The 27992-nt window shown below is 46.7% G+C and overlaps 1 protein-coding gene across 3 annotated transcripts; it reads right to left on the bottom strand.

The window, feature by feature from the left end:
- Positions 1-13: 13 nt before the first annotated feature.
- Positions 14-27992, bottom strand: LOC146050552 (mitochondrial basic amino acids transporter-like). 3 transcript variants are annotated; one of them, XM_083167618.1, is made up of 5 exons: positions 27766-27991; positions 17161-17204; positions 14947-14983; positions 7969-8052; positions 14-4280 (listed from the first exon to the last, which is right to left on the bottom strand). In XM_083167618.1, the coding sequence occupies exon 5, from the start codon at positions 4245-4247 to the stop codon at positions 3537-3539; it is 711 nt and encodes a 236-aa protein (XP_083023744.1). In that variant the 5' UTR covers positions 4248-4280; positions 7969-8052; positions 14947-14983; positions 17161-17204; positions 27766-27991; the 3' UTR covers positions 14-3536. The 3 variants fall into 3 exon arrangements, with proteins under 3 accessions (XP_083023744.1, XP_083023743.1, XP_083023745.1); XM_083167617.1 differs by lacking the exon at positions 14947-14983 and having other exon boundaries at positions 27766-27992; XM_083167619.1 differs by lacking the exons at positions 14947-14983; positions 17161-17204.

Raw genomic sequence — 27992 nt, 5'->3', positions numbered from 1 at the left:
TCAGCATTTTTGGAATAAAAAAAAGACCTTTATTTGTGATCAGTATTTCATTGTACAGTAATGTTATTCCAGGGGTGGTAAATGTTTTAACACACGGAGGAGTCGCCAACGTAATTACGAGCAGCGGCAGGTAGAGGCTGGATGAGAAAATTCATTTGGATTTAGAAATGGAAACAACTCAACAAAACTATTGCACCTTTCCCTGTAAAACTGTAAAAGCGGTCACTGATCCCAGATTATAAAAATAGAATAAAATACTGTTCTCTTCCCATTCACAGTACCACAATGTCTGCCCCCTGAGTTGGGCACAAATTATATAACATTCATTTATGTATGCATTCAGTTCTGCTGAATAACTAAGACAGCTGCAATATTTCACATAGAATTGGTGGGATACCCGATCGGTCTAATGGACAAATTAGGCGTCGGCCAACCTTCAGCACTGCAGTTTCTTTTGTAGTGATGCTACAACATGACAGGTGTATATTACAGTATGTATTCACCATCCATTTATGCCTCCATGGCTGTGCACATGATGGCCAGCCGCCTGGGTCACATCTCTGATCTCAGTTACAACCCTGCGTCTCTGTCCTAGGCCGAGGCCTACTCCAGAATCGTACGCAAGTGTTCTGCTTGTGGCCACAATCTAAAAGGTGCAGGTCTAAAAGACTGAGGCACAGGTCAGACCCGTTTTCCCTGCAGTGCCCCGGGAGGGCTTCATCTAACTTGGCACTTGACAGAAGATTCCTGGAAATCTGCCGGGGGAGTTCAAAGGAAATCAGATGCAATACATCTCGGGTGCTAAAAAGCAACCATGCTGAGCTGCTGATGGTCAGATTCTGATTTATCTTATGTGCTGCACATAAAATCTCTAGGATCCGATGCGCACAGGACTGCGCACCAGATCCGATCTGATGTTATACACCTCCGAATTGGGGCCTATTTCACACAATAAAAATTGTCCCAATACTTTGTAATTGGGTGAAATCGGACTTGTGTATGGTCTCCTTTACACCTAAATAATTAATATACTAGGTTACTTATTTAAAAGTCTTGTAATGGTATAAAAAAAACTGCAACAGTTTGTAGTCCCTTAAGGCCCCCATACACTATTCCACTATGACCCAATCTCGATTGATTGGGACAAGAAATTGGCCCAAAACGGATATATTTGGCATCCGATGGTCGGCCCCACCCACAATGGATGGGATCGGCAGGTCCCACACCTGCAAGACTCGGAGCCCGCTCCTGGCAGTGGGGAACAGGGTATCATGCAATATATGGCGTGCGATCCTGCTGCCCGGGAAGCAGTAGTGTATGGCCAGCTTTATACCTAGCCGTAAACAAATATTTTATAAACAGTCTTACAAATAAAAATAGATTTTATCAAATACGGCATACTCCAGTCTTCCCTAGAAACCACATAAATGTGCACAAAGTGATGATTTCCCTATAAACCAGCAGGTAGGGGGTAACCTGGAGATTTGTCCAAATTGCTGAATTTTCAGTGATTTTTGCCACTGGATTTAGAAGCAGCGATTTCTGGTTTCCCAGCAGCAGTGCCCAGCTCTTCCTTAGGGTGCATACACACTGTACAATTTTTTTGACCAATTTGGTTGAAAGACATTTCCATTGAACCCAATGTCCTGGACTAAAGATGTTGACGAAAGATATTGACGACAGACGAAAGAAGAAAGATCTAGCTACAGTTTATAGGCTCTTTTTGAAAGATATACAAATTGAGCTGCATGCACAGTTGACAAACAATCTTGATGAACAACTGGCAGGTATGCGCATCATCATTCATCGTTTGTTTGTTGACAATATCTTTTGTCAACATCTTTCGTCCAGGACACTGGGTTCAATGGAAATGTCTTTCAACCAAATTGGTCCAAAAAATTGTACAGTGTGTATGCACCTTTACACTTCTGCTAACTACCACCTCGCACTACTTCTTGTACAAGTCCTTCCCTCGTCCCCCACTTATCTGACTCTTACCAGCTAATAAATGAATGAGAACAGACATATTTCTCTGTCCAGTCGCTGCTTCAGCAATATAAAGTTCTCCCCTGCACTTGATAAATATATACATATACGACATGATTACGGCATTTAAAAAACATACAGTAAATTATTTGTATTATTATTATTATACTATGGAAAAATAAATATCTGACATTAAACGCCTTTAACTGTAGCTAAAAGCCATATTCACATAATGCTCACAAAAGAGGCCTTACATTAGTGTAGGTCATAAAAGCAGCCAGATGAGAAATCTATAACACGTACCTGTGCAGGTAATTAAAAGCAATGGAAGTTTACTGAAGGGGGAGGGAGAGATGTTTGCACAAATTGCACTGTAACAAGAACGTTTTACAGCAAAAACAAGATTTATAAAAAGTCGACTTGTGTAGGAATTTAGGTCCTTATTCAGGATGGCTCGCAAAAGCTAAATCTCTAATGGATAAAACCATGGGTCTTCAAATTGTGGCCCTCCAGATGTTGTGGAACTACATGTCCCAGCATGCCCTGACAGTTTTGGCATGATCTTATAGGAAAAAATGTGGCAATACATGTTGGAACATGTAGGTTCACAACATCTGGAGGGCCACAGTGTGAAGACCCATGGATAAAACTATGTGCACTGCAGGTGGGGCAGATGTAACAGGTGCGGAGAGTTACATTTGGGTGAGTTGTGCTCAAACTGAAATCTAAATTGCAGTGTACAAATGAAGCAGACCGTATTTACTCTGCACAGAAACAAAATAACTCACCCAAATGTAACACTGCACATGTTACATCCACCCCACCAGCAGTGCAGAATGGTTTTATCCTTTCTGTCCATTAAATAAGGAGTTTCCTTTTGCAACCCAACCTGTCACCCAGTTAGTTTATTTGCAACAGCACCACCTGCAGGATATCTCCTGATAGTGTACAATTCAAGTGTTTCCCTTTTGTTTTAATAAATAATTTAAGAGTAATTATGTTACAAAAGTGTCGACCATAGGCTGTTCCCATTTGGACCAACATATTTTGGACCTATTATCCCAATTCCCTTATATAAAGTTTTTTTTTTTTTGGGTAGGGGTTTGCATGAGTTTGTTAACATTTAAAAGTATGAAGCCGGTGGATAGCTGTAATCTATATGTTACATACTGACATATGCGTGTATCACGCATGACCGACGTTTCGGCAGTACACTCTGCCGCAACACCTTACAATCAAATATTGTAATATTAAAATGATTCAGGACTGACACTAGCTGCCAGCTTTCTCAAGTATCCATAATCTCGCATGAGATAGATTTGCACTAAAAGTAGTCGCAACAACATTTATAGGGTGGTGACATCACGTTACCAGCGTCTGTGGGACGATATTCCCAAAGAAGGCCACATTCTACACCGCAGCGGCGAAAGCCTGTCTAAAATGCATATAAACCAATTATACATATCACTTATGTACATCATATTTATACAACTCGCTTATATATAAAAAAAAACTCAACCGCGATCTGTTCCGGCATGGCACAGTAACGTTTACATGCTCGTCGGCTGTTGTATTGCCGGCCCAGCCTCACACTCGTTGATTGTGTTCTCCGATCTCATATACATGAGGAACATGGTGACTGTGGCAAAGGTGGCGGCATTTACAGGAAAGGCCCTGAGCAAGGTGGAGGTCAGACCTCTGGTGAATACTCTCCAGCCTTCCACTTCATAGCTCTTTCTCATGCAGTCCAGAATGCCGTTGTATTGGTTCACACCGCCGACACCGTCAGCCTGAAGTCGCGACTTGATCACGTCAATGGGGTAGGTCGATAACCAAGACACTATGCCCGACATGCCTCCGGCAAACAGCAGCTTGGGGATTATAAGGCCGTCGTTGAGTTCGCAGCTAAGGTACCTGGTCAGATAATCGTACGTCAAGAAGTAGAGGCCGAAACTTGGTGTCTCCCGGATGAATGTGGAGACCATGCCTCGGTTGATGCCCTTCATCCCTTCCTTTCGGTAGATTTTTACCAAACAGTCCAGAGAATTCGTATAGTGTTTGGAGCGGGATTTGTATTCTCCAGTTCCTTGCAGCTGCATCCTGGTCTTTGCCAGTTCCATTGGGCAGCAGATGACACACTGGATGGCGCCAGCCGCTGATCCTGCCAGAAACTGGTTTAACGGTGTATCCCTGCCGAGGTATCTCAGGGTGTTTCCCTGCACCCCAAACACAAGAGCGTTGATGAAGGTCAGTCCCATCATTGGGGACCCGACTCCTTTGTATAGTCCCCATGCCTACAATAGAAAAACAGACATAATGCCATCAAGTCAGATCTTACATTACAGAATGAGATACCCGCTGATTAGGTCTCATCAGTAATTTGTATTGGCTGTGCTTTGCAGAGAATACTATAGTGTTAGATCTAAACTGTTTTAGCATGGTGCCACTCCCTGCCGTTTTTAAAGGGCAAAATGCGCCCTACCCCTCTAGCAGCGCCTACTTCGCCTGTGCGCTTGGGGGAATCCAAGCGCCAACATAGATACCAGGCCTGCCCCCAACAGTGATATTGACAAGCCCAGCCCACACCCAAGGTTGCTCACACCCAGCTCTCCCATACCCCATCACCTGTCCCAAGGATATCCTTGAAAAAACTGCCCCTAGAGGCAGTGAAACGCGTTGGAAGCTGCTACTCTCAAGCCCCCTAACTGCCATTGATGCACTGCACTTTCTGGATCAAACCAGCTGCCTTTATCTCATTACTATTGGAGAACTGCTTATTGGGAAATATCCATCTCTTTCCACAACCATCGTGATTCCTAAAGCGGAGAAAGTTTCATCTACTTCACCAAACGGAGATCACAGCTATTCATGCAATCCTAAACGGATACAAGATTCCAAGGTGACCCGCAGTGGTAATTATATCTACCTCCAAAAATACCTTTTTGAATCCAGTGGAAAGCTAACTTACTCCCTCTTAAGAACTGTACCATTCCAAATTGGGACATTATTTAGGCGGTAATATATGAGCGGATCCTAACCAATTATCTACACAGTGGCTTACAAAGGGCCGTATATGAGAGATTTTTTTATTCATTATATTAATATGTAATTTTTATTGTGATTTATATGTACATTAAATGTTTTTTACTTTAATTCCTCATTGTTGAGCGCTACTTTCCTTTTTTATTCTTTACCTAGGGACCTACTCAGTCCCTCAAGTAGCAGCTCCACTTTGACCTCACATCCCACGGCAGCGCCCATCTGACCGCCCTAGGGTGGTCTTTTGTCTGTTATACAATTTTTTTACAGGTCAACCTTTTCCTGTGTCGACATTTTGTTAATGTCAACCCAGACCAGTGATTTTCAACTTGAGGCACACCTAATGAGATTTTAAAATTGGCAAGGTACAATATCAGTCCCCCACAGGAAAAAAATAACCCATTCATACTGTCCACTATAGAACATAAAACACATATTTACCCCTTCTGCCTGTACGTGCAGCTCAATCTGACAATATCAACAGCATCTGCATGTACCGCAGTGTGTATGCTCAGCATTGATATATCACTCACTGTGTACCCAGCTTAACTTGCCTTGGCTGAGAATTGTGATCTCGGTAATGTGAGGCAGCAATGCTAGCCACTACACCATGTTTCCATCATTTAATACAAGAACTGTACACTTCATCCAGAGCCAATGTTACAAAGGGAAGCTTGTGTATAGTGGGTTCAATGTTCCCTATGGCAAGTGCTGTTTACTCTCCCTGTACAGCGTACTCTGCACAAACAGAAACATCCCGTGTGTGCAAACTACGGGTGTCAGAACTTACATCTCCTTTATGAGGCCTGGTGTAAAGATATATAGAAACCAGAATATACTAGATGAATGATAGAAGGTCAGTGGAGGCTTTCGGGTAATTCAGCAGCAGCGTAATTACTGGAATCAGGCCCTGGGCTGGGATTGGAAACTTTCCGCAATGTCCAAAGCCACTTGTAGCCAATGTGACTGCTCTGCAGAAGATAATCCCAGCAGGTAAGGAGACATCCAGTATGGGCAATTATTATCCATCTACTGAAAGTTACACAAGGACTGCCAAAGGGCCCAAATCAGATGTCATTAAATTCACGGCCTTTCCGATAATTCAAAATGGTTATTCATTGTTAGTGTTGTCACTGCTGCCCAGTGAGGTCACTGGCTCCAAATGACTTCAGGCGACACTTTCCTACTTCTCAGTGATGCCACTGGCTCCTAGTTATGTCATGCTACACTCTCCTGCTTCTCAGTGACATCATTGGTGATGCCACTGGCTCCTAGTTAGGTCATGCTACACTCTCCTGCTTCTCAGTGACATCATTGGTTCCTAGTGACTTCAGGCTACGTACTCCTGCTTATCAGTAAAGTCACTACTGCCAGTGAGACCACCTGAAACTATTAGCAGCAAGAGCCATCACTGAGACACAGGAAAGTTTAGCTTGAAGTTGCTAGGAGTCAGTGACATCACCAAGACACAGGACACTATAGCCTGAGGTCATTTAGCAGTAAGTGACATCACTGAGATGCAGGAGAATGCTGCCATGAACTTATAAGCATCTCAGTGGTTTCACTGGCTCTTAATGACGTCAGCAGTGGCGTAACTTTCGGAGGCAATGAAGACATTGGCCGCCGGGCATTAGCCACTAAGTGGGGTACTGAGGAGCCGGCACCAGGAGCCTATGACTTCTGCAGTGAGCGGTAACGCACCTGCTGCTGCAGTTGTCACAGGAAAGTAGGAGCCAGCACCACAACTATGGGGGCATCATCTGACGCAGGAGCCAGATCAAAGTGAGTGCCGATATCACTGCTGCAGCAGCCGGGTCATAGGTGCAGGGTAGGGATGAAACTGAAAGTAAACTACAGTTCCTAGCAGCCCTTGCTGCAGGAAGCTCAGGGCTGCTGGGAGCTTTAATTTACTTTTAGAGTCACTGTAATGCAGTCAGTTCTCCGGCAACCAGATGAAGAGGGGGCTCATCACACCCCTCCCCAACCTCCCAAGAGTTTTTATGAATCACCCTAGCAGGCTTCGAGGAGCAGTCCGAAAAGGGGGCAGGGCTAAACGGCAGGCTCTCCAGCATCATGGTGAGTGTGACAGGAATGTGCACTGTATATATTTATCTGTGTGTGTTACTATTATACTGTATGTGTGCATACAGATGTTTGACTATGTATTTTTGTGAGTGTATGTATGTATGTATATACATACATACATACATACATACATACACACACACACACACACATATACACACACACACAGACAAAAGAGGGGATTCATGCCAGGATATAGTATGTAGAAGGATGCTTTAAGAGAAGGGGGTGGTGTCCATAAATAAATGAATTGGATGGAAAAACACTTCCCACTTACAAATGGGCCTCTGCACGAGACCAGGGACAGACGGTGGTGACCGTCTGTATAGAAGAAAGATATTTAAAAAGCATATGGAACTCGGCGATCTGTGTTTTGTTAAAAGTGAAATGGACCACGGTGGGTAATATAAAAAGGCAGTACTTGTGTATTATCTGGGCACCCGATGTTGAAAATTGTAGGCTGACGTGGACTGGTGGACAGTGTTTGGTGATGGGGGGGGTGGGGACGGAAATCCTAGTTTCAGTTACTACATTCTGGGGGTTGCAGGTGCTGTCTGTAGATCTGGGGGTCACTTATGCTATGTATGTGTAGTTGGGGGGGGGGGCACTACCATCTTTGCCATCTTCGGGCACTTGATATGAACTTACGCCACTGGTCGTCAGGATACACTCTCCTGCGTCTCAGTGATGTCACTGGCTCCTAATGACTTCAGGATACACTCTTGTATCTCAGTGATGTCACTGGCTTTTTATGACTTCAGGTTACACTCTCCTGCGTCTCAGTGATGGTTTGGGTTCAGCCAAGAAGGTTGCTCAGACCACTGTACATAAATAACAGATTTAATACAGATTACTTACTGTTTCCTGCTTGATGATGGACTGAAAGCAATGAATGGTCCCACGGTAAAGGGGTTTTGATACACTCTGAACCTGCAGTCGCACCTAAAACGTAAACGACATTACATTACACTCCTGTTTGATGTACCATGGCTATACAACAGATCACAATAAATAAGTGGTCACCGCATAATACAACAGTAAAAAAGGCACTTTTTGTTTTGTTGAACCCTTGTAGTGGAACTGAACTTTCTTAATAGTAAGGATTCCCAGTCAGAATACCGGAAGCGGAATCTCCAAGGTAAGTTATTTTGCCCTACCCCTAACTGACCCTTCCTGAAGCCTAACCTCCGCCACTTCTCCTACAGCCTAACCCTAACCACCCCCACTTCTTATACAGCAGCCTGACCTTAACCTCCCCCACTCCTCACCATTGTATACCTAACCCTAACCTTCCCCACCCCTCCTACAGCCTAACCCTGGCCATTCTATACCGCAGCCTAACCCTAACCTCCCACACTCCTACAACCTAACCATGACAATTCTATACCGCAGCAAACCCTACCCCCTCCACACACACACACTCCTCCTGTGGCCTAGCTGACCATTCTATACCGCAGCCCAACACTAACCTCCCCCACTCCTCCTATGGCCTAACTTGGACCATTCTATATTGCAGCCTAACCCTAACCTCCCCCACCCTTTCTGCAGCCTAGCCCTAACTGTCCTACACCACAGCCAGAAGCTTCTTTAAAGAGGAGGATGCTCCCATGCACAACAGTAACGCCACACACACCACGCCCGATTTTATTATTTCCATGTATTGTTTAGAAGCCCACATTTGAAAATTGCCAATTTTATAGAACAATAAAAGCCACTGTGACAATTTTTTTTTTTAGTGTATATACATATATGTGCTATGTAAGACTGCTTACAGGGTCAGTAAGTGCAGGTCCCCACCAGTTACACTACATATACGATGGCATACAGTACAGTACACAAAATACTTTGCAGTTACTGGTACAATTTGGGCTGACAGTACCAACACAAGCATCTGCCCCTAGGCACCTGCCTAATGTGATTTGGACCTCTGACCGCCGCCTAACCTATTCCACCCCTTTCTGTAGCCTAAGGGGTTGATTTGCTAAAATTGGATGTTGCTATGGGCAACCAATAAGTAGATTCCGGTTGGTTGCCCATAGCAACACCCCTAACCATCAATAGCCCATAGCATACCCCTAGTTTAATTCAATATAGAAAAAAAAATAAAAAAATGTAGTATAAATAAGAACGGTCTCCAACCAATCAGAACAATGAGCAAATAAGGACATGCCGTTACCCCTAACCAAGTCCATAGCCTCCATCATGGCCGCGCCCATCTCCCAGGAGGCCACACCCTTTTTAACCACTGAAAGTCAAAGTATTATTAGTGTCAATTCTCCAGGGGCAGAGGAAATGCTGCTGTGCTCTGCCAGACAATCTGGTTACAGTCACACAGGCCAAACACACGTGTATTATCCTGTATCCCTGCACAATAATTACACTTCTTACAGGACAAAACATTGCTACACATGCAGATGCCACTCAGAGCTGTTCAGACGGGCCAATAAGTGGCTTGGTTTGAAAGGGGAGGGGTGGGTCTTAGACCAATGGAAACTCCTTAAAGAAACCTGTACAAATAGTGAAGTCACATGTTTACCCAGACGGCTCAGTGTTCCGTACAACAATGCAAGGTTTCCGGACTAAGTACACAATGTTCTGCTTCCTATAGTACAAGGGGAGGCGGAGAACATTGTATGCAGGAACGCATTCCATACATAATAAAACACACTGCGCCTCCCATACAAGTAACTAGCTTACCATAAACGGGGAAAGCTACAGTGGATCCTGAATAGGTGGTTCTACCAGGGACTAAATCTGGGACAACCCACCGAATGGTCCAACGTTCGGTAAAGTTTATGCACAGATGAGTTTTTGCATACACACTTATGAATTGGCCGACCGATATTGCTGGCAACAGGGTCTGGTAGAGAAATCACTGCAGGTGGATTTTACGGCCAGTAAATCGGGCAAGTGCACACAGGCATATATGGTGTTGCACTGTCGATGGTATAGATCTGAACAGCATCATTCGTTGGCATATGGGCTGTACACGGGCCGGTACACTTAGCGATATATCGCTATGTGGCTGTGTGAACGATATATTATGCAGTGGGCCTGATTCATCTTGAGTTGTAGATTTGTGAGGATTCGCAAAACTACAACTCTCCTCGGCAGCATGCAGGGGGGTGACCAGCAGAGGGCATTGGCGCACCCCAATGCCGGGTCCCCGCTAGCGATTCGATTGCAAAGTGTTGCAATTGCATTGCTAGTATGCGAATGCTTTGCTGTATTCTGCGCAGCCAGATGGAAGGCCATCATCTTACGGGTGGCATCAGCAGTGTGTGCTGTAGTGGCATCAGGCAGCTGTAGTGACCCACCCAGCAAACTGTCTGGACCACACCCTGCAATGCCCCATTGCCAGCCAGTCAACTATTAGACTGTGAAAATGCGACCGCAGTTTAAGAGGGCACTCGCGCGCTCCAACATTGACACGCATTGCCGAATAGCAGTGTTTGCAAAGCTGCATGGCCTGCTGAGTCAGGCCCAGTGCTAGCCCTGCATTAGTCATACATCTGGAAATAGTTTTGGCCACGCCATGCCACCTGACACATAACGTAATGCTCAATCTGCAGCGTTTCAAACACTTTATTCCAATTCCTGTGTGGCCGTAATACTAATCTAGTGCCCCTGGCACCCTGCATGCTTGAATAAGATGCAGAATATTGGAACGAGTACACCGCTATTCGTGGCATGATACGCAGTGCAAACACTATGTGGATGAGGACACATCTGGCAAAGGCCACCAATATTGTCAGTATATAGGTTTCTTTGTTTTGGAGTATCGCTTTAAGCAGCGGAATATTGGATGCAATAGGTGGCTCAGCGTTTGATTTGAAATTGTCAATGGTTCATGGCCGGTGTGGAATCGATATGGAACCAGATGGTTTCCCTCCAAAACCGATGTTTGTTTTTTTCCAAGGTGCCGGAACACGGAGCATAGCTTTGTCCCCAATAACCATGGGTATTGTAGTGCACAAACATTGTGGCATGTGACTGGTCATAGACAGATGGATTATAGCAGTGATTCTCAACCTCGGTCCTCAGGGACCACCAACAGTGCACGTTTTCCAGGTCTCCACACAGAATCACTGGCGAAATAATTAGCTCCACCTGTGATCTTTTAAAATGTGTCAGTGAGTAATGAGTGCACCTGCCGGGTGACCTGGAAAACGTGCACTGCTTGCGGTTCCTTGAGGACTGAGGTTGAGAGCCACTGCACTAGACTAGTGGATGTATGTGGTCACTGCACTGGGCATCCCTACAGCCCAAGAAGAGAGTCTGTTCTTGGCTGCAATACAATGGGATTAGATCTGGCAGAGTGGGAAACCATGTTGGTGGCGGAGCCTATAGCGCTGTGAGCAAGGCCAGCACCAGTCTCCTGGGAGGATACTGTGCACAGACTTTTTATTATGATGTGAATATTTCGCCCAGCATTGGAATGACTGGATTGCAGGAGCCTTGCCAACAGGATATTACTGAAGGACACTACTGGGAACATATTGAACCAAACAAATGCAGATTAGAAAGAACAGTTAGCGATTGAGATTACAATATACTAAGAATATACAACCCCCTCCCCGCTCTAAGGACATTGGAGACCTGGTTCTGTAGGGGTTCTCTATTGTCCAGACAAAGTTGCCAGCCGCCTGGAGCAAGAACACCGTTCCCATTCTAATGGGGCCTACACATAGCGAATAAGGGGTAGGGATGGCCATCGTTGCCATTGCCATCAATAGTTGCCATTGATAGTGCTAAACTATGCAATGGATGACCATTAATATTTTTACATATCGATGGTCATCCATTGTGTTTGATTGATTGATTGGCCTGTGGGCCAATCAAAATATGGGGAGGGGCTTTGTGGGTGTCAGGGGAGCGGAGCTATGCTCTGTGTCCTGGCACTTTGAAGAAAAAAAAAAGCAAAACATTGTTTTGCTGTTCCATCGATGGAGGGAAACCATCTGGTTCTCCCCAATTGATGCAAAATTATTCGACATCGGCCAGGAACCATCCATGATTTCTAATCATCGATGGTCGATGGCCATCCCTAATAAGGGGTAATGTCTAAGCAATCTCACTAGAAATGCCCCTACATCGCTCCGTGTGTAGGGGCATAGCGATGTGCTGCACCGTAGTAGTAGTAGTACGTTTATTTATAAGTGCGTCACTATCGCCAGTGTTCTCCATGGCCCGACAGATTGCTCACTGCACATCGCTGCGCACTGCTTGTGCTGATTGCTCTTCGCTACATGCGTATTAGAAAACTGCACATCCCACGAGATGCCGCCGATTTCAGCTGCCTTCACTATGAGGTTTTGCTGTAGTTGTGGCCTTGTATAAAGCAGTCACTGGCTGGGATCATCTGGCCACCAGTGACGTGCAGTGGTGGCTGTGAATGGAGAGGCACTGTCACAGCCATCACCGCACCGCACCGCACCCCCCCCCCCCCCCCCCCCCCCCGGGCCTGGCGGCAGGGGAAGGTTGCTGCCTGGCTGCAGCCGACACCTGCTGCCCCCCCCCTCCAGCAGCAGCCAGCAACCTTCCCCCGCCGCCATCTCCGTCCTCCCCACCAACCCCCCATTCCGCACCTGGCCGCCGCCGACACCAGCGCCGCCGCAGCAGCCGTCCCCCGCCGCCACCTCTGTCCCCCGTCATAAAATTGTGTACTTACCAGGCAGGGGAGAGGGACACAGCACGCGGCAGGGAACCGGGACTCAGGAGCCAGGGCACAGGGGAGCAGGGGAGGGGGGAACAAAAGTGACACTGTCATGCTTAAATGACAGGGGCTGGTGTGATTGGACAGCAGCTGGATCTGCTGTCCAATCACAGCAGCCCTTGTCAATTAGGCACTTCTAGAAGTGCCGCTTTTGGCGTTATTTTTAATGGGCTTTTTTAGCCAACTGCTTAGCCCCGCCCCCCGCTTCATCCCATTGCCGTTCTTTATGGGAGGCACGCTTATCGGTGCCTCCCAAACTAGATTAAATAATTCAATCTAGTAAAATAATCTAAAGAAAATATGGTACTTGTGAGTTATCCGGGCTGCCGATTTTGTCCTTAAGTTTGGTTAACTTAAGGACACCCGACCGACGCGATGCCCACGATTTAGCTCCAAATCCCCGATTTCCCATAGACAGTAATGTTAAAAGACACGATGGACCCGATTTCCCATAGACAGTAATGTTAAAAGACGCGATGGACCCGATTTCCCATAGACAGCAATGTTAAAATAAAATTACAATGTGAAATTGGGCAATATGTTTTTAAAAAAAATGTTTCATGGCCCCCCACCACCGTTATTGCCACCCCGCTATTGACGCCAACCCGAAGCGTGGCGAGCGGCGGCGGTACGCGTCCTCCGACCTTTTCATGCCCTACTATCCACTAGGGCGTGGAGTGAGAATAGAATAGTGTGGCGAGCGCAGCGAGCCCCGCGAGGGGACGCGGACACCTGTGAAGCCCGCAAGGTGTCCCTGTGAAGGTGTCCGCGTCCGCTCGCCACGCTTCGGGCTCGGTGGCTCGCTACGCTCGCCACACTATTCTATTCTCACTCCACGCCCTAGTGGATAGTAGGGCATGAAAAGGTCGGAGGACGCGTATCGCCGCCCCTCGCGGGCTCGCTGCGCTCGCCACGCTTCGGGTTGGCGTCAATAGCGGGGTGGCGTTAACGGTGGTGGGGGGCCATGAAACATTTTTTTTAAAAACATATTGCCCAATTTCACATTGTCATTTTATTTTAACATTGCTGTCTATGGGAAATCGGGTCCATCGCGTCTTTTAACATTACTGTCTATGGGAAATCGTGTCGGAAATCGGGTCCATCGTGTCTTTTAACATTACTGTCTATGGGAAATCGTGGGCATCGCGTCGCGGCTCCTTATAACGGCCACGACCGACGCGATGCCCACGATTTCGGGCGCAATGAAAAAATCGGCAGCCCGGATAACTCACAAGTAACGAAAATACTTATGACACAGAATATGTGTCACAGGTATATTCTTTGTATTATTTTGAAACAAAATGACAGGGGAAGCACTGCCTCCCCTGACTGCACGTCCCTGCTGGCCACAGCAATACCATATGTGACAGCATACAGCAGAGATTTATGCTGCTATACACAGAACTCGTACATAAAGCTCATGGCCTTGTCCTGCCCACATGGTTTCCCCACCGCAGATCAGGGTGAACAGCCACGTTCTCCTTTCAGGGCACATGCAGAAAGATGGCGGAACCCAAAACGCTCCATTGTGCAAACGTATCAATGTATTACAAGCATGATCAGGCAGGCTTCAGTACCGATGCCACTGTTTCTCCATGGGCAAAGTGCGCCTAGAACCCAGAGACATTTTAATTTACAGCTCTGTCCGTTCCCACTTGTGTTACTACATATACAGACAGCTACAGCCCCCTGACAAATATCTATTTCATTTACACCCTGGGACAGATGGACTAAGCCTTGGAGAGTGATAATCTGGAGAGATATAAACTACCAACCAATCCGCTACTGTCACTATTCAAACACAGCCTGTAACCTGGCAGCTAGGAGCAGATTTCCATTGTGTAGTTCCCCTTTTAATACAATGGTTACTCTGGAAAGGAAAGACAAAGAGACAACGGGTGGTCTCTGGGGAATAACGGTGACCATGCATGGAGGCGGATGATTTGTGACCACACACTACATAATGCGGATTTACAAGCCCGGGACACGGACACAAGACAGAATAAAAAAAAACAACACAAAAAACACATTGATCCTTTTATTCTGCTCCAGATAAATACAGAATTATTGGAGAATGAATCAGTTTGAATGAAAGGAGAAATCACCTGGTCTATACTTACTGGCAGGTAACTCTGTGGGAAGAGGCTTATTCCTCATCTACAACAAAGTAACATTTATAAGACATCCCCTAGCTGGGAGAGCAGAGGAAATGAACAGCAACAATGTAACAGTAACAAAATACATACAAAAGGACTCGCAGGAGGCAAGTGGCATTTTGGAAAACATTTTCACCTTAAAAAAACAAACAAAAAAAAAAAAAAAGACATTCTGAATGCCCTTGGATACGGCACATTAGTATCCAATACAGAGCAGATCTGTTACCGAGGGCAATGAAGAGAAATATGATGCAGAAGTGGAAGGTGGGAAAAATGGATATAAACGTGTGTGGCCTTACAACCAAAGTATAGCTTAAACTGGATTGCCCAGTAAAAGCCAAGTTTGATTATAGCTTCACTTCGTAGCTGTACGGCAAAATGACGCATTGGCTTTTAACAGGGAGATCCATTTAAAATTAGGAATACGATCTAGTTCAATCCACAGAACAATTGGATAGGTTGCAAGACGGCACGAGTTTATATCAGTTTACCCACTTCCAGAAGATATCTACAACTGGTTTCCCATCAAGCAGCAGGGTCATGTTCATTACTCTTGGAAATAGAATCCGCTCTGCTCATTGTATTGGATACGGGATGCAGTTAAAATCCCGGCTGTCGGGATCCCGGCGTTCAGAATCCCAACGCCGGAATCCCGACCGCCGAAATGCCGACACATTCTCCCTCCTGGGGTGTCCACAACACCCCTGGAGGGAGAATAAATTAGCGTGCCGAGCGTAGCGAGGCACCGGGCCCGCTGCGTGGCGAGCGCAGCGAGCCCGCAAGGGGGGGCGATCCACGTCCCCCCCTTGTCGGCATTTCGGCGGTCGGGATTCTGAACGCCGGGATCCCGACCGCCGGGATTCAATACTGAATCCATTGGATACAATGAAAACCAGAGCAGCTCTGTGTTGTATCCAAGGTCAATGAAGTGAACTTTGTGTAGATTGCAAAAAAAAAAAAAAAGGCAGCAGAGTGGGCATGTTGTAAATACCACCACTAGTATAATAAAGGTTATGCTGGTCCCAAGTGATGTAAATTGACAGGCCATTGTGGGCAAAGGGGCCAGTAATAATCCATTAGAAAACTGATCAAATCATTATCGCGTACACCTATCGGGCCGAGGAACAGTTGTGAGAGATGCTGATGTTCAATTAGCTGCACTTGCGCTCCACGGTGTGTGAGCAAAAAGTCCCAGTTGATAGTGAGACGCAAGGTGAGAGAAGTGTACTGGAAAAGGTGGTCCACCTTATGGACTTGTTATGGGAGTGCTGTGGGTGTGTCCCTAATCTTAGAGGGTCATACTCATGGACTAGCTGTACCTGTCATAGAGCTGCTGATGGCCCGACAGACTGGGCATGTAAAAAACACACCAGGTGGTATTACGGTATTTACAGACAATGTCAGTGGGGGGTCCCAGTCCTTACACATTCATACGCATGGGTGTACCCCAGGGAGGGGCTGCAGATAGGCGTCCATTGATAGATGCAGCTACATCTCCGCCCACCTATAAATCAGGCCCATTGACCGGCGTGTGCAGTCCACAAGCCAACCACATTAACGGGCATTATATGCAAATCCAGTCACTTAAAGATGGATGGGATGGGAGGATGAGGCCTTGTGTGACCAGATATAAACATGGATAGCATTGTGCGACACTGGCAGCTCCAGACGCAATGGTCTCTTTAGTCCTCCCCTCATGTGGAGAGTGAGCATGGGGTATAGAAAGAGAGAGAGCGAGATCCCTGGCCAGTACTGCACATGCTTAGAACATGTGTGCACATCATCGGGGTAATATGTATTACAGTCGCACCTACAATGTGATGGGGGGCTGGGGCGCACTCATGAAGGCAAAGCATATCTGCGTCACATCCAAGGGCAATGTCACCTGATGATATAAACATTGGACTAAAAAGCACAATGGGCAGCTAGAATGAAGTAACAGTGTATAAAGCAAAAGCCCAAAACACTAACGTAAAAGGAAGTATTGAAACCCTATAAGCCATCGGGATGAGAGGCAGCTGAGGCTGCGCTGAAACCGGCTCTATTCTGCCTTCACTGACAACCATCAGATTCAGGCACATTTACCGGACATTCAGCAGCAAATGACATAGGCCATAAATCAGTGTTTCTAGGAAACATAGAATCCGTGGTAAATGTGCGTGTCAAATTAAAACTCACCTTTACGGTATCGAAGGGATGTCCGACTAGTACACCAGTAACACCTACATACAAAACAGAATGAGGAGATTAATGATCTGTTCCCTGAATCACCAGTATAATGTCTGATCGTGTAACAGAGCCACTCTCCCGAGATAGGGTCACCTAGTAGACATGCTTCGGGTCAACCACTGAAGGTAGACATGGCATTAGGCCACAATGGGAAGGTCGACAGACATAAGATCGACATGAGCGTTTCACTTTTTTTTAGTCGACGTGCCAACAGGCGGTATTTCATACCCTACCATCCACTACTGCATGGTGGGAAAATATAATAGTGTGCCGAGCGCAGAAATGCACCAAGCCGGAAGCATGGCGAATGCAGTGAGCCATGCGAGGAGACGCAGTACACTTAGACTGTGTCCGTGTCGACATTCAGGACAAAACAAAATAAAAAACTTATGTCAACCTTTTGACAGTCAGCCTTTCCATTGTTGATTTAATGCTTGTTCCGACCCCGACGGCTTTAGCCATGTCGACCTATTTCAGGTGTCAACCCAATGGCCCGTACCCCATTCTCCTTAGGCTGGCATGGATGACCTCAGTGACACTAGGGTATATGGCAGTAGCTGTACGTGCTCTGTGCATTCCTCCCCGGCACAGCGACTGCAGTGCACAGATCAGTCCTTATCTCTTGTACAAGGTTTGTTTGCCTTTGAATGGAAAAAGGGTCACTACCACCAGTCTGCATTTCTCTCCCTCAGCCTGTCTCTCCCGCAGCCAGGCACTGTCACTTTCAGAGGTTACATGTAATACCTCCCAAGTGGTCCGATGTAGGTGGGACAGTCTGGATTGGAAGGCTCGGTCCCAGGTTTCAGCACAGCTGAGCCACAATACACTGATAGGTGCCCATTCAATGCCATGGTCCCAGCAGTGAATGAACATGGAGGGTGAGGGGCATCTAGGTGACCATACCCTTGTGGCATTACATACTGTCCCAATTTTTAGAAACCAAAGTTGGGAGGGGTGTCAAAGCATCAACAGTCAGTAGGTCCATGTCAACCCTTGTCAAAATGGATCCCCCCCAATTAGTGTAGCACATACCCTTGCTGTGCCCCCCACATGTTACAGTTTCTAACTGCAGTCCACATGGATTATGAAGCATGAAAAAGTTCAAAAGAAAAAAAAAATCACGAAAAACTCACTTTGACCTTTCGTTGATGTCAACCATATCGAGTCTACCCATCACCCAGACATCGGTTAGGAGACAGGTATAATATGAAAGACAACAAGGGCATCGACAAGACCAGTGATGGCTAACCTTGACACTCCAGCTGTTGTTGAACTACACATCCCAGCATGGCCTACATCAGGGCATGCTGGGATGTGTAGTTCAACAACAGTTGGAGTGTCAAGGTTAGCCATCAGTGCATCAGTGACTTTAGCTGCTGGTAACCCTGGGCGATGTACAATGTGAGGCCCGAGGCTGATTCCACAGTTTGTTTGTGCTGAGTAAAGGTACTTTACAATGGTGCGTTATAAACTCCTGCCGACTTACTAGCATGGTACAGAAAGAACGAATGCTACGTGTGTCAAGAAGCTGAGGTCATTAGCACTGCGAAAATGTTAAAATAAATAATTAAGCATTTTTATATTTAAAAGTAAAGCAAAAAAATTTAACACCCTGGGGTCATAGCCAAAAAATCCAGATCCAACAATATTGTCCCCTCCTCAAAGATCAGGGAGCCAGCTTGCAGTCTGTGTCCAGGGCCCTCTCCTCTCTGGCGGCCAGCTTTCTAGTGAGCACCAGCAGACACTGGCACTGTGCTAGAGTCTGCTGCTGATATGCAGGTCTCCTGGAAAATGGTGCAGAGACCATTCCAAAATGCTGGGAAAACTAAAAGGTGACCCTTAAGACATTTCCCATCTGCAAAATTCAGGAAGATTCGGACGGATGGAGTCAAAATCCCGGCGGTCGAAATACCGACGCTGGAATCCCGACCGCCGCAATGTCGGCAATTTCTCCCTCCATGGGTGTCATAGAGAGAGAATAAAATAGTGTAGCGAGGAACCTTGCCCGCTGCGTGGCAAGTGCAGTGAGCCCGGGGGGGGGGGGGGGAGATCCACGGCCCCCCCTTGTCGGGATTCCAGCATCGGTATTTCGACCGCTGGGATTTCGTACTGGATCCGATTCGGATAGTGTGGAAATTTACTAAGATGGGAGTTCTACTTATTTATTTTGCACCTTCTAGAAGATAATAGTTTCTGATTGGTTGCCCATGTGAAATAGAAATCCCATTTTAGTAAAGTTCCCCCTTACAGTCTGTGCAGTAGTTGCCCAAAGCAGCCAATCAGCTTCTGTCATATATCTAGCACAGTCCTGGAAATGGCAGCTAAAAGCTAATTGGCTACTTTAAGTAACTCCATTTTCTCTCTCACAAAGGATTGATACATCTCCCCCTATATCAGTGGAGAGATTGCCCATTAGAAGGAGCCCTGCATGTCCCTTTATATGGAAGATGGACTTGGATCTTATTATACAAAGCTGGCCCATGAACAGCCCACACGCCTCTGGAGAGGATACAAACAGCAATCCAAAATGGCTGCCCCCAGGTACCGGATCCACACTAACTCATACATGGCACCTGGTTACTGGTCTCCACAGCCAGGGTCTGCTGGCTGTAATGCAGAAGAGTAATAGGATATTTATATGCTCACAAACATCTACACTGAGGCCTTCGGATGTCCTGGGGACAGCTGTATGGCCAGAGAATCCAATATGTGTCCACATGAACAAGCAAAGGGAGGTCGCAGAGTTAGACAGCTGTAACCGGCCGTCTAAGGGGCCAAGGGGGTTATTCAGATCAGATCGCTGCTGTGCAAATGTGCAGACCCTGCGATCAGATAGCCACCACCCACCAAAGTTATATCCCGCCCTGTTCAAGGCTGCGACTGACTGTCAAAAATATCGCCCATCGTTGCCCAGATGCAAATCTATTCGCAACTCACCATCAAATGATTTTTCCCAGTTTCCTATCAATCAACTCACGTACGGCAGCGAAAAGATCCAAACACAGTCGTTCAATAATCGTCTGAATAACCCCCATTGTCTCTTACTAAAGCCTGGAATGTGTCCCCCACTTAGAACAGGGTAAGTATTCCAGTTTTGGCACGCTTAAGTGGAATCCCTTCAAAATAAATCAAATATATTAAAGGGACTCCATGCACTATGGCTCCCAATATAGCAGACTGCTGGACAGCGGCACTCAGAAATAAACACACAGGCATGTGTACATGTGTTTCTGTCTGAGTGCTGCCGTCCAGCGGTCTGCTATATATATATATATATATATATATATATATATATATATATATATATATATATATATATATATATATATATATATATATATATATATATATATACATACATACATATATATATAATGCAGTTAGTATCACGGCACTTTGTCCCTCTATGGGTGTCCAAGACACCCATAGAGGGAGAATAAATTAGTGGTGAGCACAGCGGGCCGGCAATGGGGGGCGGTCCACGTGTGTCCCCGTCCCCCCCCCCCCCCCGCGGGCGGCACAGGGTTTTTTGCCTGGGGGGGGGGGGGGGGGGGGCGGCCGGGGGATCTTGCACCGGCCCTGTGTATGTATGTATGTGTTTGTAAAAAATTGTTTAAATTTACTATTGTGATTCCTTCAGTGAAACCCAGCACATGTATTTTTTTGCCTCATTTCCCATTAAACAGCTCCATTAATATTAACATGGAACAAAACAGGCAACGCGAGGGTGAGAGTGGAAATAGATCCGGCAGAATTGGAGCGGCTATTTTTACACCAGGATACCTTGCAGATGGAAAACAACCTGACTGCAAGGCCCTATACGGTCTCTGCGACCTTAACTCTGTGTGTACAGGGGATAAGAGATCTCACCATGGGCCCGATTCAGCCATGCTTGCTAGGATGCGTGTTTTCAGAACTGTACAACCAGCTCTGATTCGGCTCCCATGTGAAGAGATACTGCAAGCTAAAGAAGCCTAGGACCTACATATGCAAGTAGCGCTCGTGTCTTAACCCTGTCATTTCCAGCCAAAGTGGAGCATACACTCTATGGCAGGGCTGGGCATTACCAGCCCTCCAGATGTTGATGAACTACACATCCCAGCATGCCTTGCATCAGTTTCAGCATGGCCACATAGCAAAACTAATGCAAAGCATCCTGGGTTGTGTAGTTCATTAACATCTGGAGGGCCGGTGTTGCCCAGCCCTGCTCTATGGGGTCTATTTACTAAACCTTGGGAGAGAGATAAAGTACAGACCAGTCAGCTCCCATCATTTTAAAAATACAGCCTGTAACATGGCCGCTAGGAGCAGATTGGCTGCTACTTTATCTCTCTTTATCTCTCTCAGGATCAGATGTATCAAGCTTTAAAAAGTGATAAAGCAGATGGAGTGATGAACAACCAGCCAATCAGCTCCTACCTGTCATTTTTAAAACCCAGCCTGTAGCATGACAGGTAGGAGCTGATTGGCTGGCTGTTTATCACTCTCCATTTTATCACTTTTTGAAGCTTGATACATCTGGCCCTCAGCGTCATATTCTGTGGGTAACAGGAGACATTTCCGTGTAGAACATGACCATGATGTATACGGCTATAAGTGCTGACGGGGATATAGAAAGCAGGGGGCAGGCGTTACGCTGTGTCCTTAACTCCGCTCTTAGCTTTGTATGTACAGAAATGCATAGTAGCATGTTGTCCACATGTCACCTGCACTGTGATTGGACGCATTTGGGGGGTGTGAGTGAAACGTAATCCTGAGGAAATTCCTCATTTAACCTTACAATCTAGCAGAGCGTAGACAAACAGGTCCTGCAGGAGCCTCAAACAAGTCTCTGGACACCAGCGGCAACTTGCTGCAGACGTGTCACACACACACACACACACACACAAATGTGCACATGTATGACCCACAACTTACATTTTTCAGTGATGTTGATTCCGTCTTGATTTATACAGTTAGGACCACATGGCCTAGGCACTGATGGGACCAGGCCTAATTTAGTAATCGTGGTCACGGATTCGGTATAAAATCCCGAATGGGTCATAATACCGACAAGGACAAAATCCCGACATTTAAAAGGATGGGTGACACACAAATAGGGGCAGCACGGATGGTGTAATGGTTAGCATTACTGCCTCACAGCGCTGAGGTCATGGGTTCGATCCCCACCATGGCTCTAACTGTGCAGAGTTTGTATATTCTCCCCTGCTTGCGTGGGTTTCCTCTGGGTACTCCGGTTTCCTCCCACAATCCAAAAAATATACTGGTAGGTTAATTGGTTTCCAACAAAATTAACCCTAGAATGTCTGTGTGTGCGCGTGTATATGTGGTAGGGAATATAGATTGTAAGCTCCACTGGGGCAGGGACTGATGTGAATGTTCAAATATTCTCTGTAAAGCGCTGCGGAATATGTGTGCGCTATATAAGAAACGGTTAATAAATAAATACCGACTTCCTGCCAATCACCTTGCGTAGCAGGATTGCCTCGCGCATGACCGATGTTCCAAAACATCCTGAGAAACTGCACAAGGCCTCTCCGGCCCAGTTACCAATGCACATCGCTCCGCCAGCTGGTGGCCCGTATTCCAGTACAAGTAGCCCGGTTCTAACATTTATTTTTTTTTCCTCTTTTTCAATAGGCAACTTGTGCTTGGGTCTCTCTCAGACGGTCACATTGGAAACATTATGTCCCTTTCACAGCCAGCCTGTTATTTATGGAGCTAGGCCTTCACCCGCGAATCCTGCCGCTCAAACCAACGTGACTGGATTCCCCTATTTTTCCTCCTTCCGCGCTTAAAGGAACCACCTCACAGACAGCTTTTGTTTGGTTCTAAGGGGGAAGAATCTAAAGCAGTGGTTCTCAAACTTGGTCCTCAGGACCCCACACAGTTCACGTTTGCCAGGTCACCCGACAGGTACATTCATTACTCACGGACACATTTTAAAGGAGCCACAGGTGGAGCTAATTATTGCACTTGATTCTGTGAGGAGACCTGCAAAACATGCACTGTGTGTGGTCCTGAGGACAGAGTTTGAGAACATGTGATCCCATGGGCCAAAGATAGATAACTATTCTTATTTTTTAATTAACTTTAAATCGTGCCATTATTTATTTATATATTTTTTTTGGGGGGGGGGGGGAGGGGTGTCTGTCACTGGTTTAGTTGGGCCCTTGCGACATCCTGGACAATCAGAATTTAGCAGAGCAGAGAATGAACAGCGTACTGCCATCGGAGGGGTCTCTGGCTTGCAGTGTTAGGGTCAATTCTGAGTGGACAGCTCTTTATTTAGCCCTCCGACTGTAAAAATATCACTTTTTTTTAACTGAACTGTTGCCCAACTCGCTATGTTGCGAGTTCGCAACGGTGACCGATGTTTTCTGCCTGCGCATAATCACTTATGCGCATGTACAAGTCTTCACTGCGGGCGCACTTGGAGACTTGCATAAGTTTAGGGTGCAGGAGGAGTTGCCCAACTTCCCAGAACCAAAGAGGCTCATATTCAGGAGCATAGGCCTATTTGTTAGTCCATGGAGGGGGGGGATCTTGAAGCCCAAGATGGCCGATAACGGAGGACAATAGCTGACACTTACATACCATGTACCTTTTACAATGCTCTATGGCCCTCATTCTGGTCTGGTCGCTATGTTGTGAGTTCGCAACGGTGACCGATGTTTTCTGCATGTACAAGTCTTCACTGCGGGCGCCCTTGGAGACTTGCATAAGTTTAGGGTGCAGGAGGAGTTCGCAACTGAACTGAACAACAACTGAAGCCCAAGGACGCATGAGGGGTTTAAATTGGAACTCTTCCCCTCCCCCCAGTCATACACTCACACTCTGCCCTGAGCCCCCGACGCTACAGCTAGCTGACGAGGTGAAGGTTTCATTCTGCAACAATTTATCGGACGTTATCCAATGGTACATGGCTAATATTATGGTCTGACATTTGCATTGAATCCAACGCTCAGGTTTAGCAATTTGATGCATAGCTGTCACGGAGGATCAGTTTTGCAGTCCGAGCCACAGCCAACCAAAATCACCAGGAACTAGCGATACCTCTGTGACGCACCAAATCCTGACCTGGTTCCTGAGACGAGAGCTAGAACAGCTGACACGGTCAATGACCTTTCTGTACCCAAGCATTTAGTCAACTTCCCAGAACCAAAGAGGCTCATATTCAGGAGCATAGGTCCAAAAAAATGCTGGCCATCTCCATGTGAATGGGGGCAGCTACCGGCCTTCTGGGGGCAGGTGGCTGTTCACGGAGCAGTGTGCTCTAAAGGCACCAGAGAGTGATTTAGATGAGCGAGAGCTTCAAGAAGTATTCGATGGTCGGCAACCCTCGAAGGATTTCAGTCACCCACACAAGGCTGCGAATGGATGTTTATGCAAAACATTGATTTGCAGCCCTTCAGGGAATATCGGCGATTAGCGGGAGCCAATCAGCTGCACAGCGGGCGGTGCTACCAGGCTCGCAATGCGGCGAATTAACACTGCTTTGCAAGCTAACCAGAATGAGGTCCTGTATTTGTTACAGGTATAGTTTGCGGAGCTGCGTTCCCCCCAGTTATTTCTCGTTTGCTTCACGGGGCCGAATTTCAGAGGCAGTTTGTCTTTTGGGGACCAGTATAATCTATATGTCATAAGAGGTTTGCTAAATGCTGTAATGTGATATTTGTTGTAAATACCCCTTCAGACTAAATTGTAAGCCTGCCCGGTCTATATATCTATATAGACATAAATTGCTTCTTGTGTACAGAACAAGGGGACTGATTCAGGTTGGATCGCTAGGCTGCCTAGCGAGCACCTTAACCAGCAGTTCTGTCTAAGAGCGTTCACTAAGCTTAGCCTACACGAAAACGTTGTGCCTCTACCCACGTGCGCCCATTCAGTCACAGGTGCAGATGCGACAGATCCGCGTAACTTTGAAGCGCCAGCAGCTGCAGTGGCCGTCAGGAATACGCACTTGCATCTAGATTTTCTGTAACGCCCTCCAGATTAAGAAAGCCACAGTACAGCGCCCGTCCATTTCTAACAGAATGGGACGCACATCGCGGCATGCAGATCAGCCAGCGACCCATGATCGTAACTGAACAATCACTGTTCAGTACTGCTGCTCATGAAATGCATTGCTGTAACTGGGTTCCCTGCCCTGATCTACATAACCGTACACCAGGGGTGGCCAAACCTGTCCTCAAGATTTACCAACAGTTCCTGTATATCAGACAACCTGCGGATCTATAGTAGGAATGAATGCAGCAGGTTTAAAAAAGTGACAGTTAGTAATGACTACAGCTGTGCACCAGCTAGGTGACTTGCAGATGTAAACCGATGGTAGATATCGAGGACCGGATTGGCCACCACTGCTGTACACTGTTACTAATTTACTGACAATTACTCAGTAAGAGGTGGAGAATCCGGTTTTGGCTGTACTCTACCAATGCTGGAGAGATCAGAAATAGCCCCAAGCACGGATTATGCAACAGTAATTGCTAATACATTCTTCCTATTAAATAGATGAATGCAACCACTGTGTTACCGCTCTAATCAAATACTAGGCCTATCAGGAGCAAATTCAATACACAAACATAAGAATGGGGCGGAACAGGAGGTAGTTTTAAATCTGAACCCCATTATGGTCCAACTGCATTCTTCTGGCCCTTAGTTGGGTTATTTGGTACAAGGGGCTAATTACAGGATCCAGAGACAAGAGATATAAATGACCGGTGACCTTCCAGTACCTGAATACAGATTACAGTTTGGTGCAGAGTTGGGGTGGACTGCTGGAAGTGTAATAGCCTGGCTGGAACTCCTCATGCCACCAATTACTGGGCCAAAGAAAGGACTATCGATCAGTATGAATGACAACTGCACTATGGACACCATTATAGTTTAGAGACACAGGTGCAAAATCCCATCTAGACCACCCATCTTCCGTCCAGTCATGCCACGCTCTACACTGATCTTCTCGTAGACCGCCTCTCCTCTGCAATGACCCAGTGATGCTTCCTCAAGGCATCAGGCACTCTGTAAATTAAGGTTTACCTCCACACTGTAAGAACAACAATGCCACTGATCTAATCAGCTCTTGCCTCCAGCTGCTGTTGGGCTGATCTGCAATTCCAATTGCGATAGGCGGGGTCAACTCTACACTACGGGGCAAGGCGGAACCTGGCCATGTTGGACTTTTGCAATGAGCAGCAGGAATTCAAAATGTGAAATGCTGCTGGAATTATTCTTATTTTCCTTACCGACGACCCTCCCCCCGTCCCAGGTCCTAACTGTCCACCTCCTTGCATGCAAAACCATGCGGCCTTCATGGTGGACTACTGACATCAGGCAGGTGTCTAGCATGGAAGGTTCTGTGCTACGTAACCACCGTACGTAATTCAGGCCCAGTTCTCTTTGTGGAGAACTGTATAAGTATATAGATAACGTAGGTAGGAAACGCAAAGACTACAGATTTTTGATTCTCCCATGGAAACATTGGGTTGTCTGATGCAATCCGCAGCGGCATACATTAGCCTTCGATGCCTCGGCACAGGAGACTTGAGGACACAGTTCCCCGCTGCAATCCTCTTACAGAAGCACACTACTTATATCACATAATGCTCTGCCTTGTTGGAGGTCCAAGGTCCTTCCACTGGGCACAGTACATGCGCTGCATCTATACCCATTGTAAGCACACATTGTGGACGTATTACACTGTAGTAGATTGTAAGTGGCAATGCCAGGAATTGCTACGTAAGTGCCAGAGGTATTAACTCTGACAGAAGCAGCAATGTTTATTTATAAGCTCCTGCCACCCACGTACATATATCACTGGCTGCCTCCTGGTCTTGTGACGTCGAGGAGTCATCATTCAAGGAGTCTCTGCCAACATACGCTGAGGCACCACTAGCTGCCCCACAGCGGGTCATAATTGGCAGCCACTGAGGAATAAATCAGTGAGCAGTGCCATCTCTGGAAACAGGCAGCTGTAAGCCAGGGCACCCACCTGTAATAAGGGCATACACAGTAGCCCATGGCAGTAATGACATACTCTGTGCCCTGTAGCTGGCTGGCACAAACAGTATATTAGCGGCACACATTTCCCATTCTGTCATCTCTGGGCACATTGTGGGCCTGCGTTGCCCTCCATATATAGAGCCGGCATATTCAGGAGCACTATGATACAGCAATTGTACAAAAGCAGAAGTGCCAGCCACACAGATGGCACTGGGGGGGGCAGCCTACCAGTATATTACTCACATCATCCTATTACAATATTTGGGTGGTGCTTGTATAATAACAAGACGCCATAGAATAATATAGGGATGGGGTGTACTGCAGATTCAGAGCAATCAGTGCCCAGGGTCACCTCTCCAAGAACAGAGGCTGCCCCTGTTAAATCAGAAAGATGCCAGCATGGTAATAATGAAGGGGGCACAGCTGAGTGGTACCCTCTGTGCATGCTCTGCATACACCCATGTGCATGCTCTGCATAGTGTCCATGCTGCTGTAGTAAATCCCTGCATATGAATAACGCATGCCCACCCCAGCCTCGGCTCTCACCTCCTGCGCAGCCAGCCAGGAAATCCAGCGCCATGCCTCCCGGGGACGGGTGGAAGAGACACCGAGCCTGCGCCTCTGTGTGCTGCCCAGTCCCAGCTGCAGGGGTTAGTGAGAACGGGGCTCTCAGACAGTACGATGCCAGCAGCAACAGCAGCAATGCCCCCTCCCCCGGCCGGTCCTGTACTGCGCTCTCACCCAGCTGCTGCAGCTCCCGGCGCCGCCCAACA

The sequence above is a fragment of the Crinia signifera genome, chromosome 12 (genome assembly GCF_055691185.1).
Source record: "Crinia signifera chromosome 12, ASM5569118v1, whole genome shotgun sequence".
In the NCBI taxonomy this organism is placed as follows: domain Eukaryota; kingdom Metazoa; phylum Chordata; class Amphibia; order Anura; family Myobatrachidae; genus Crinia; species Crinia signifera.
This window is presented reverse-complemented; position numbering and strand designations above follow the sequence as displayed.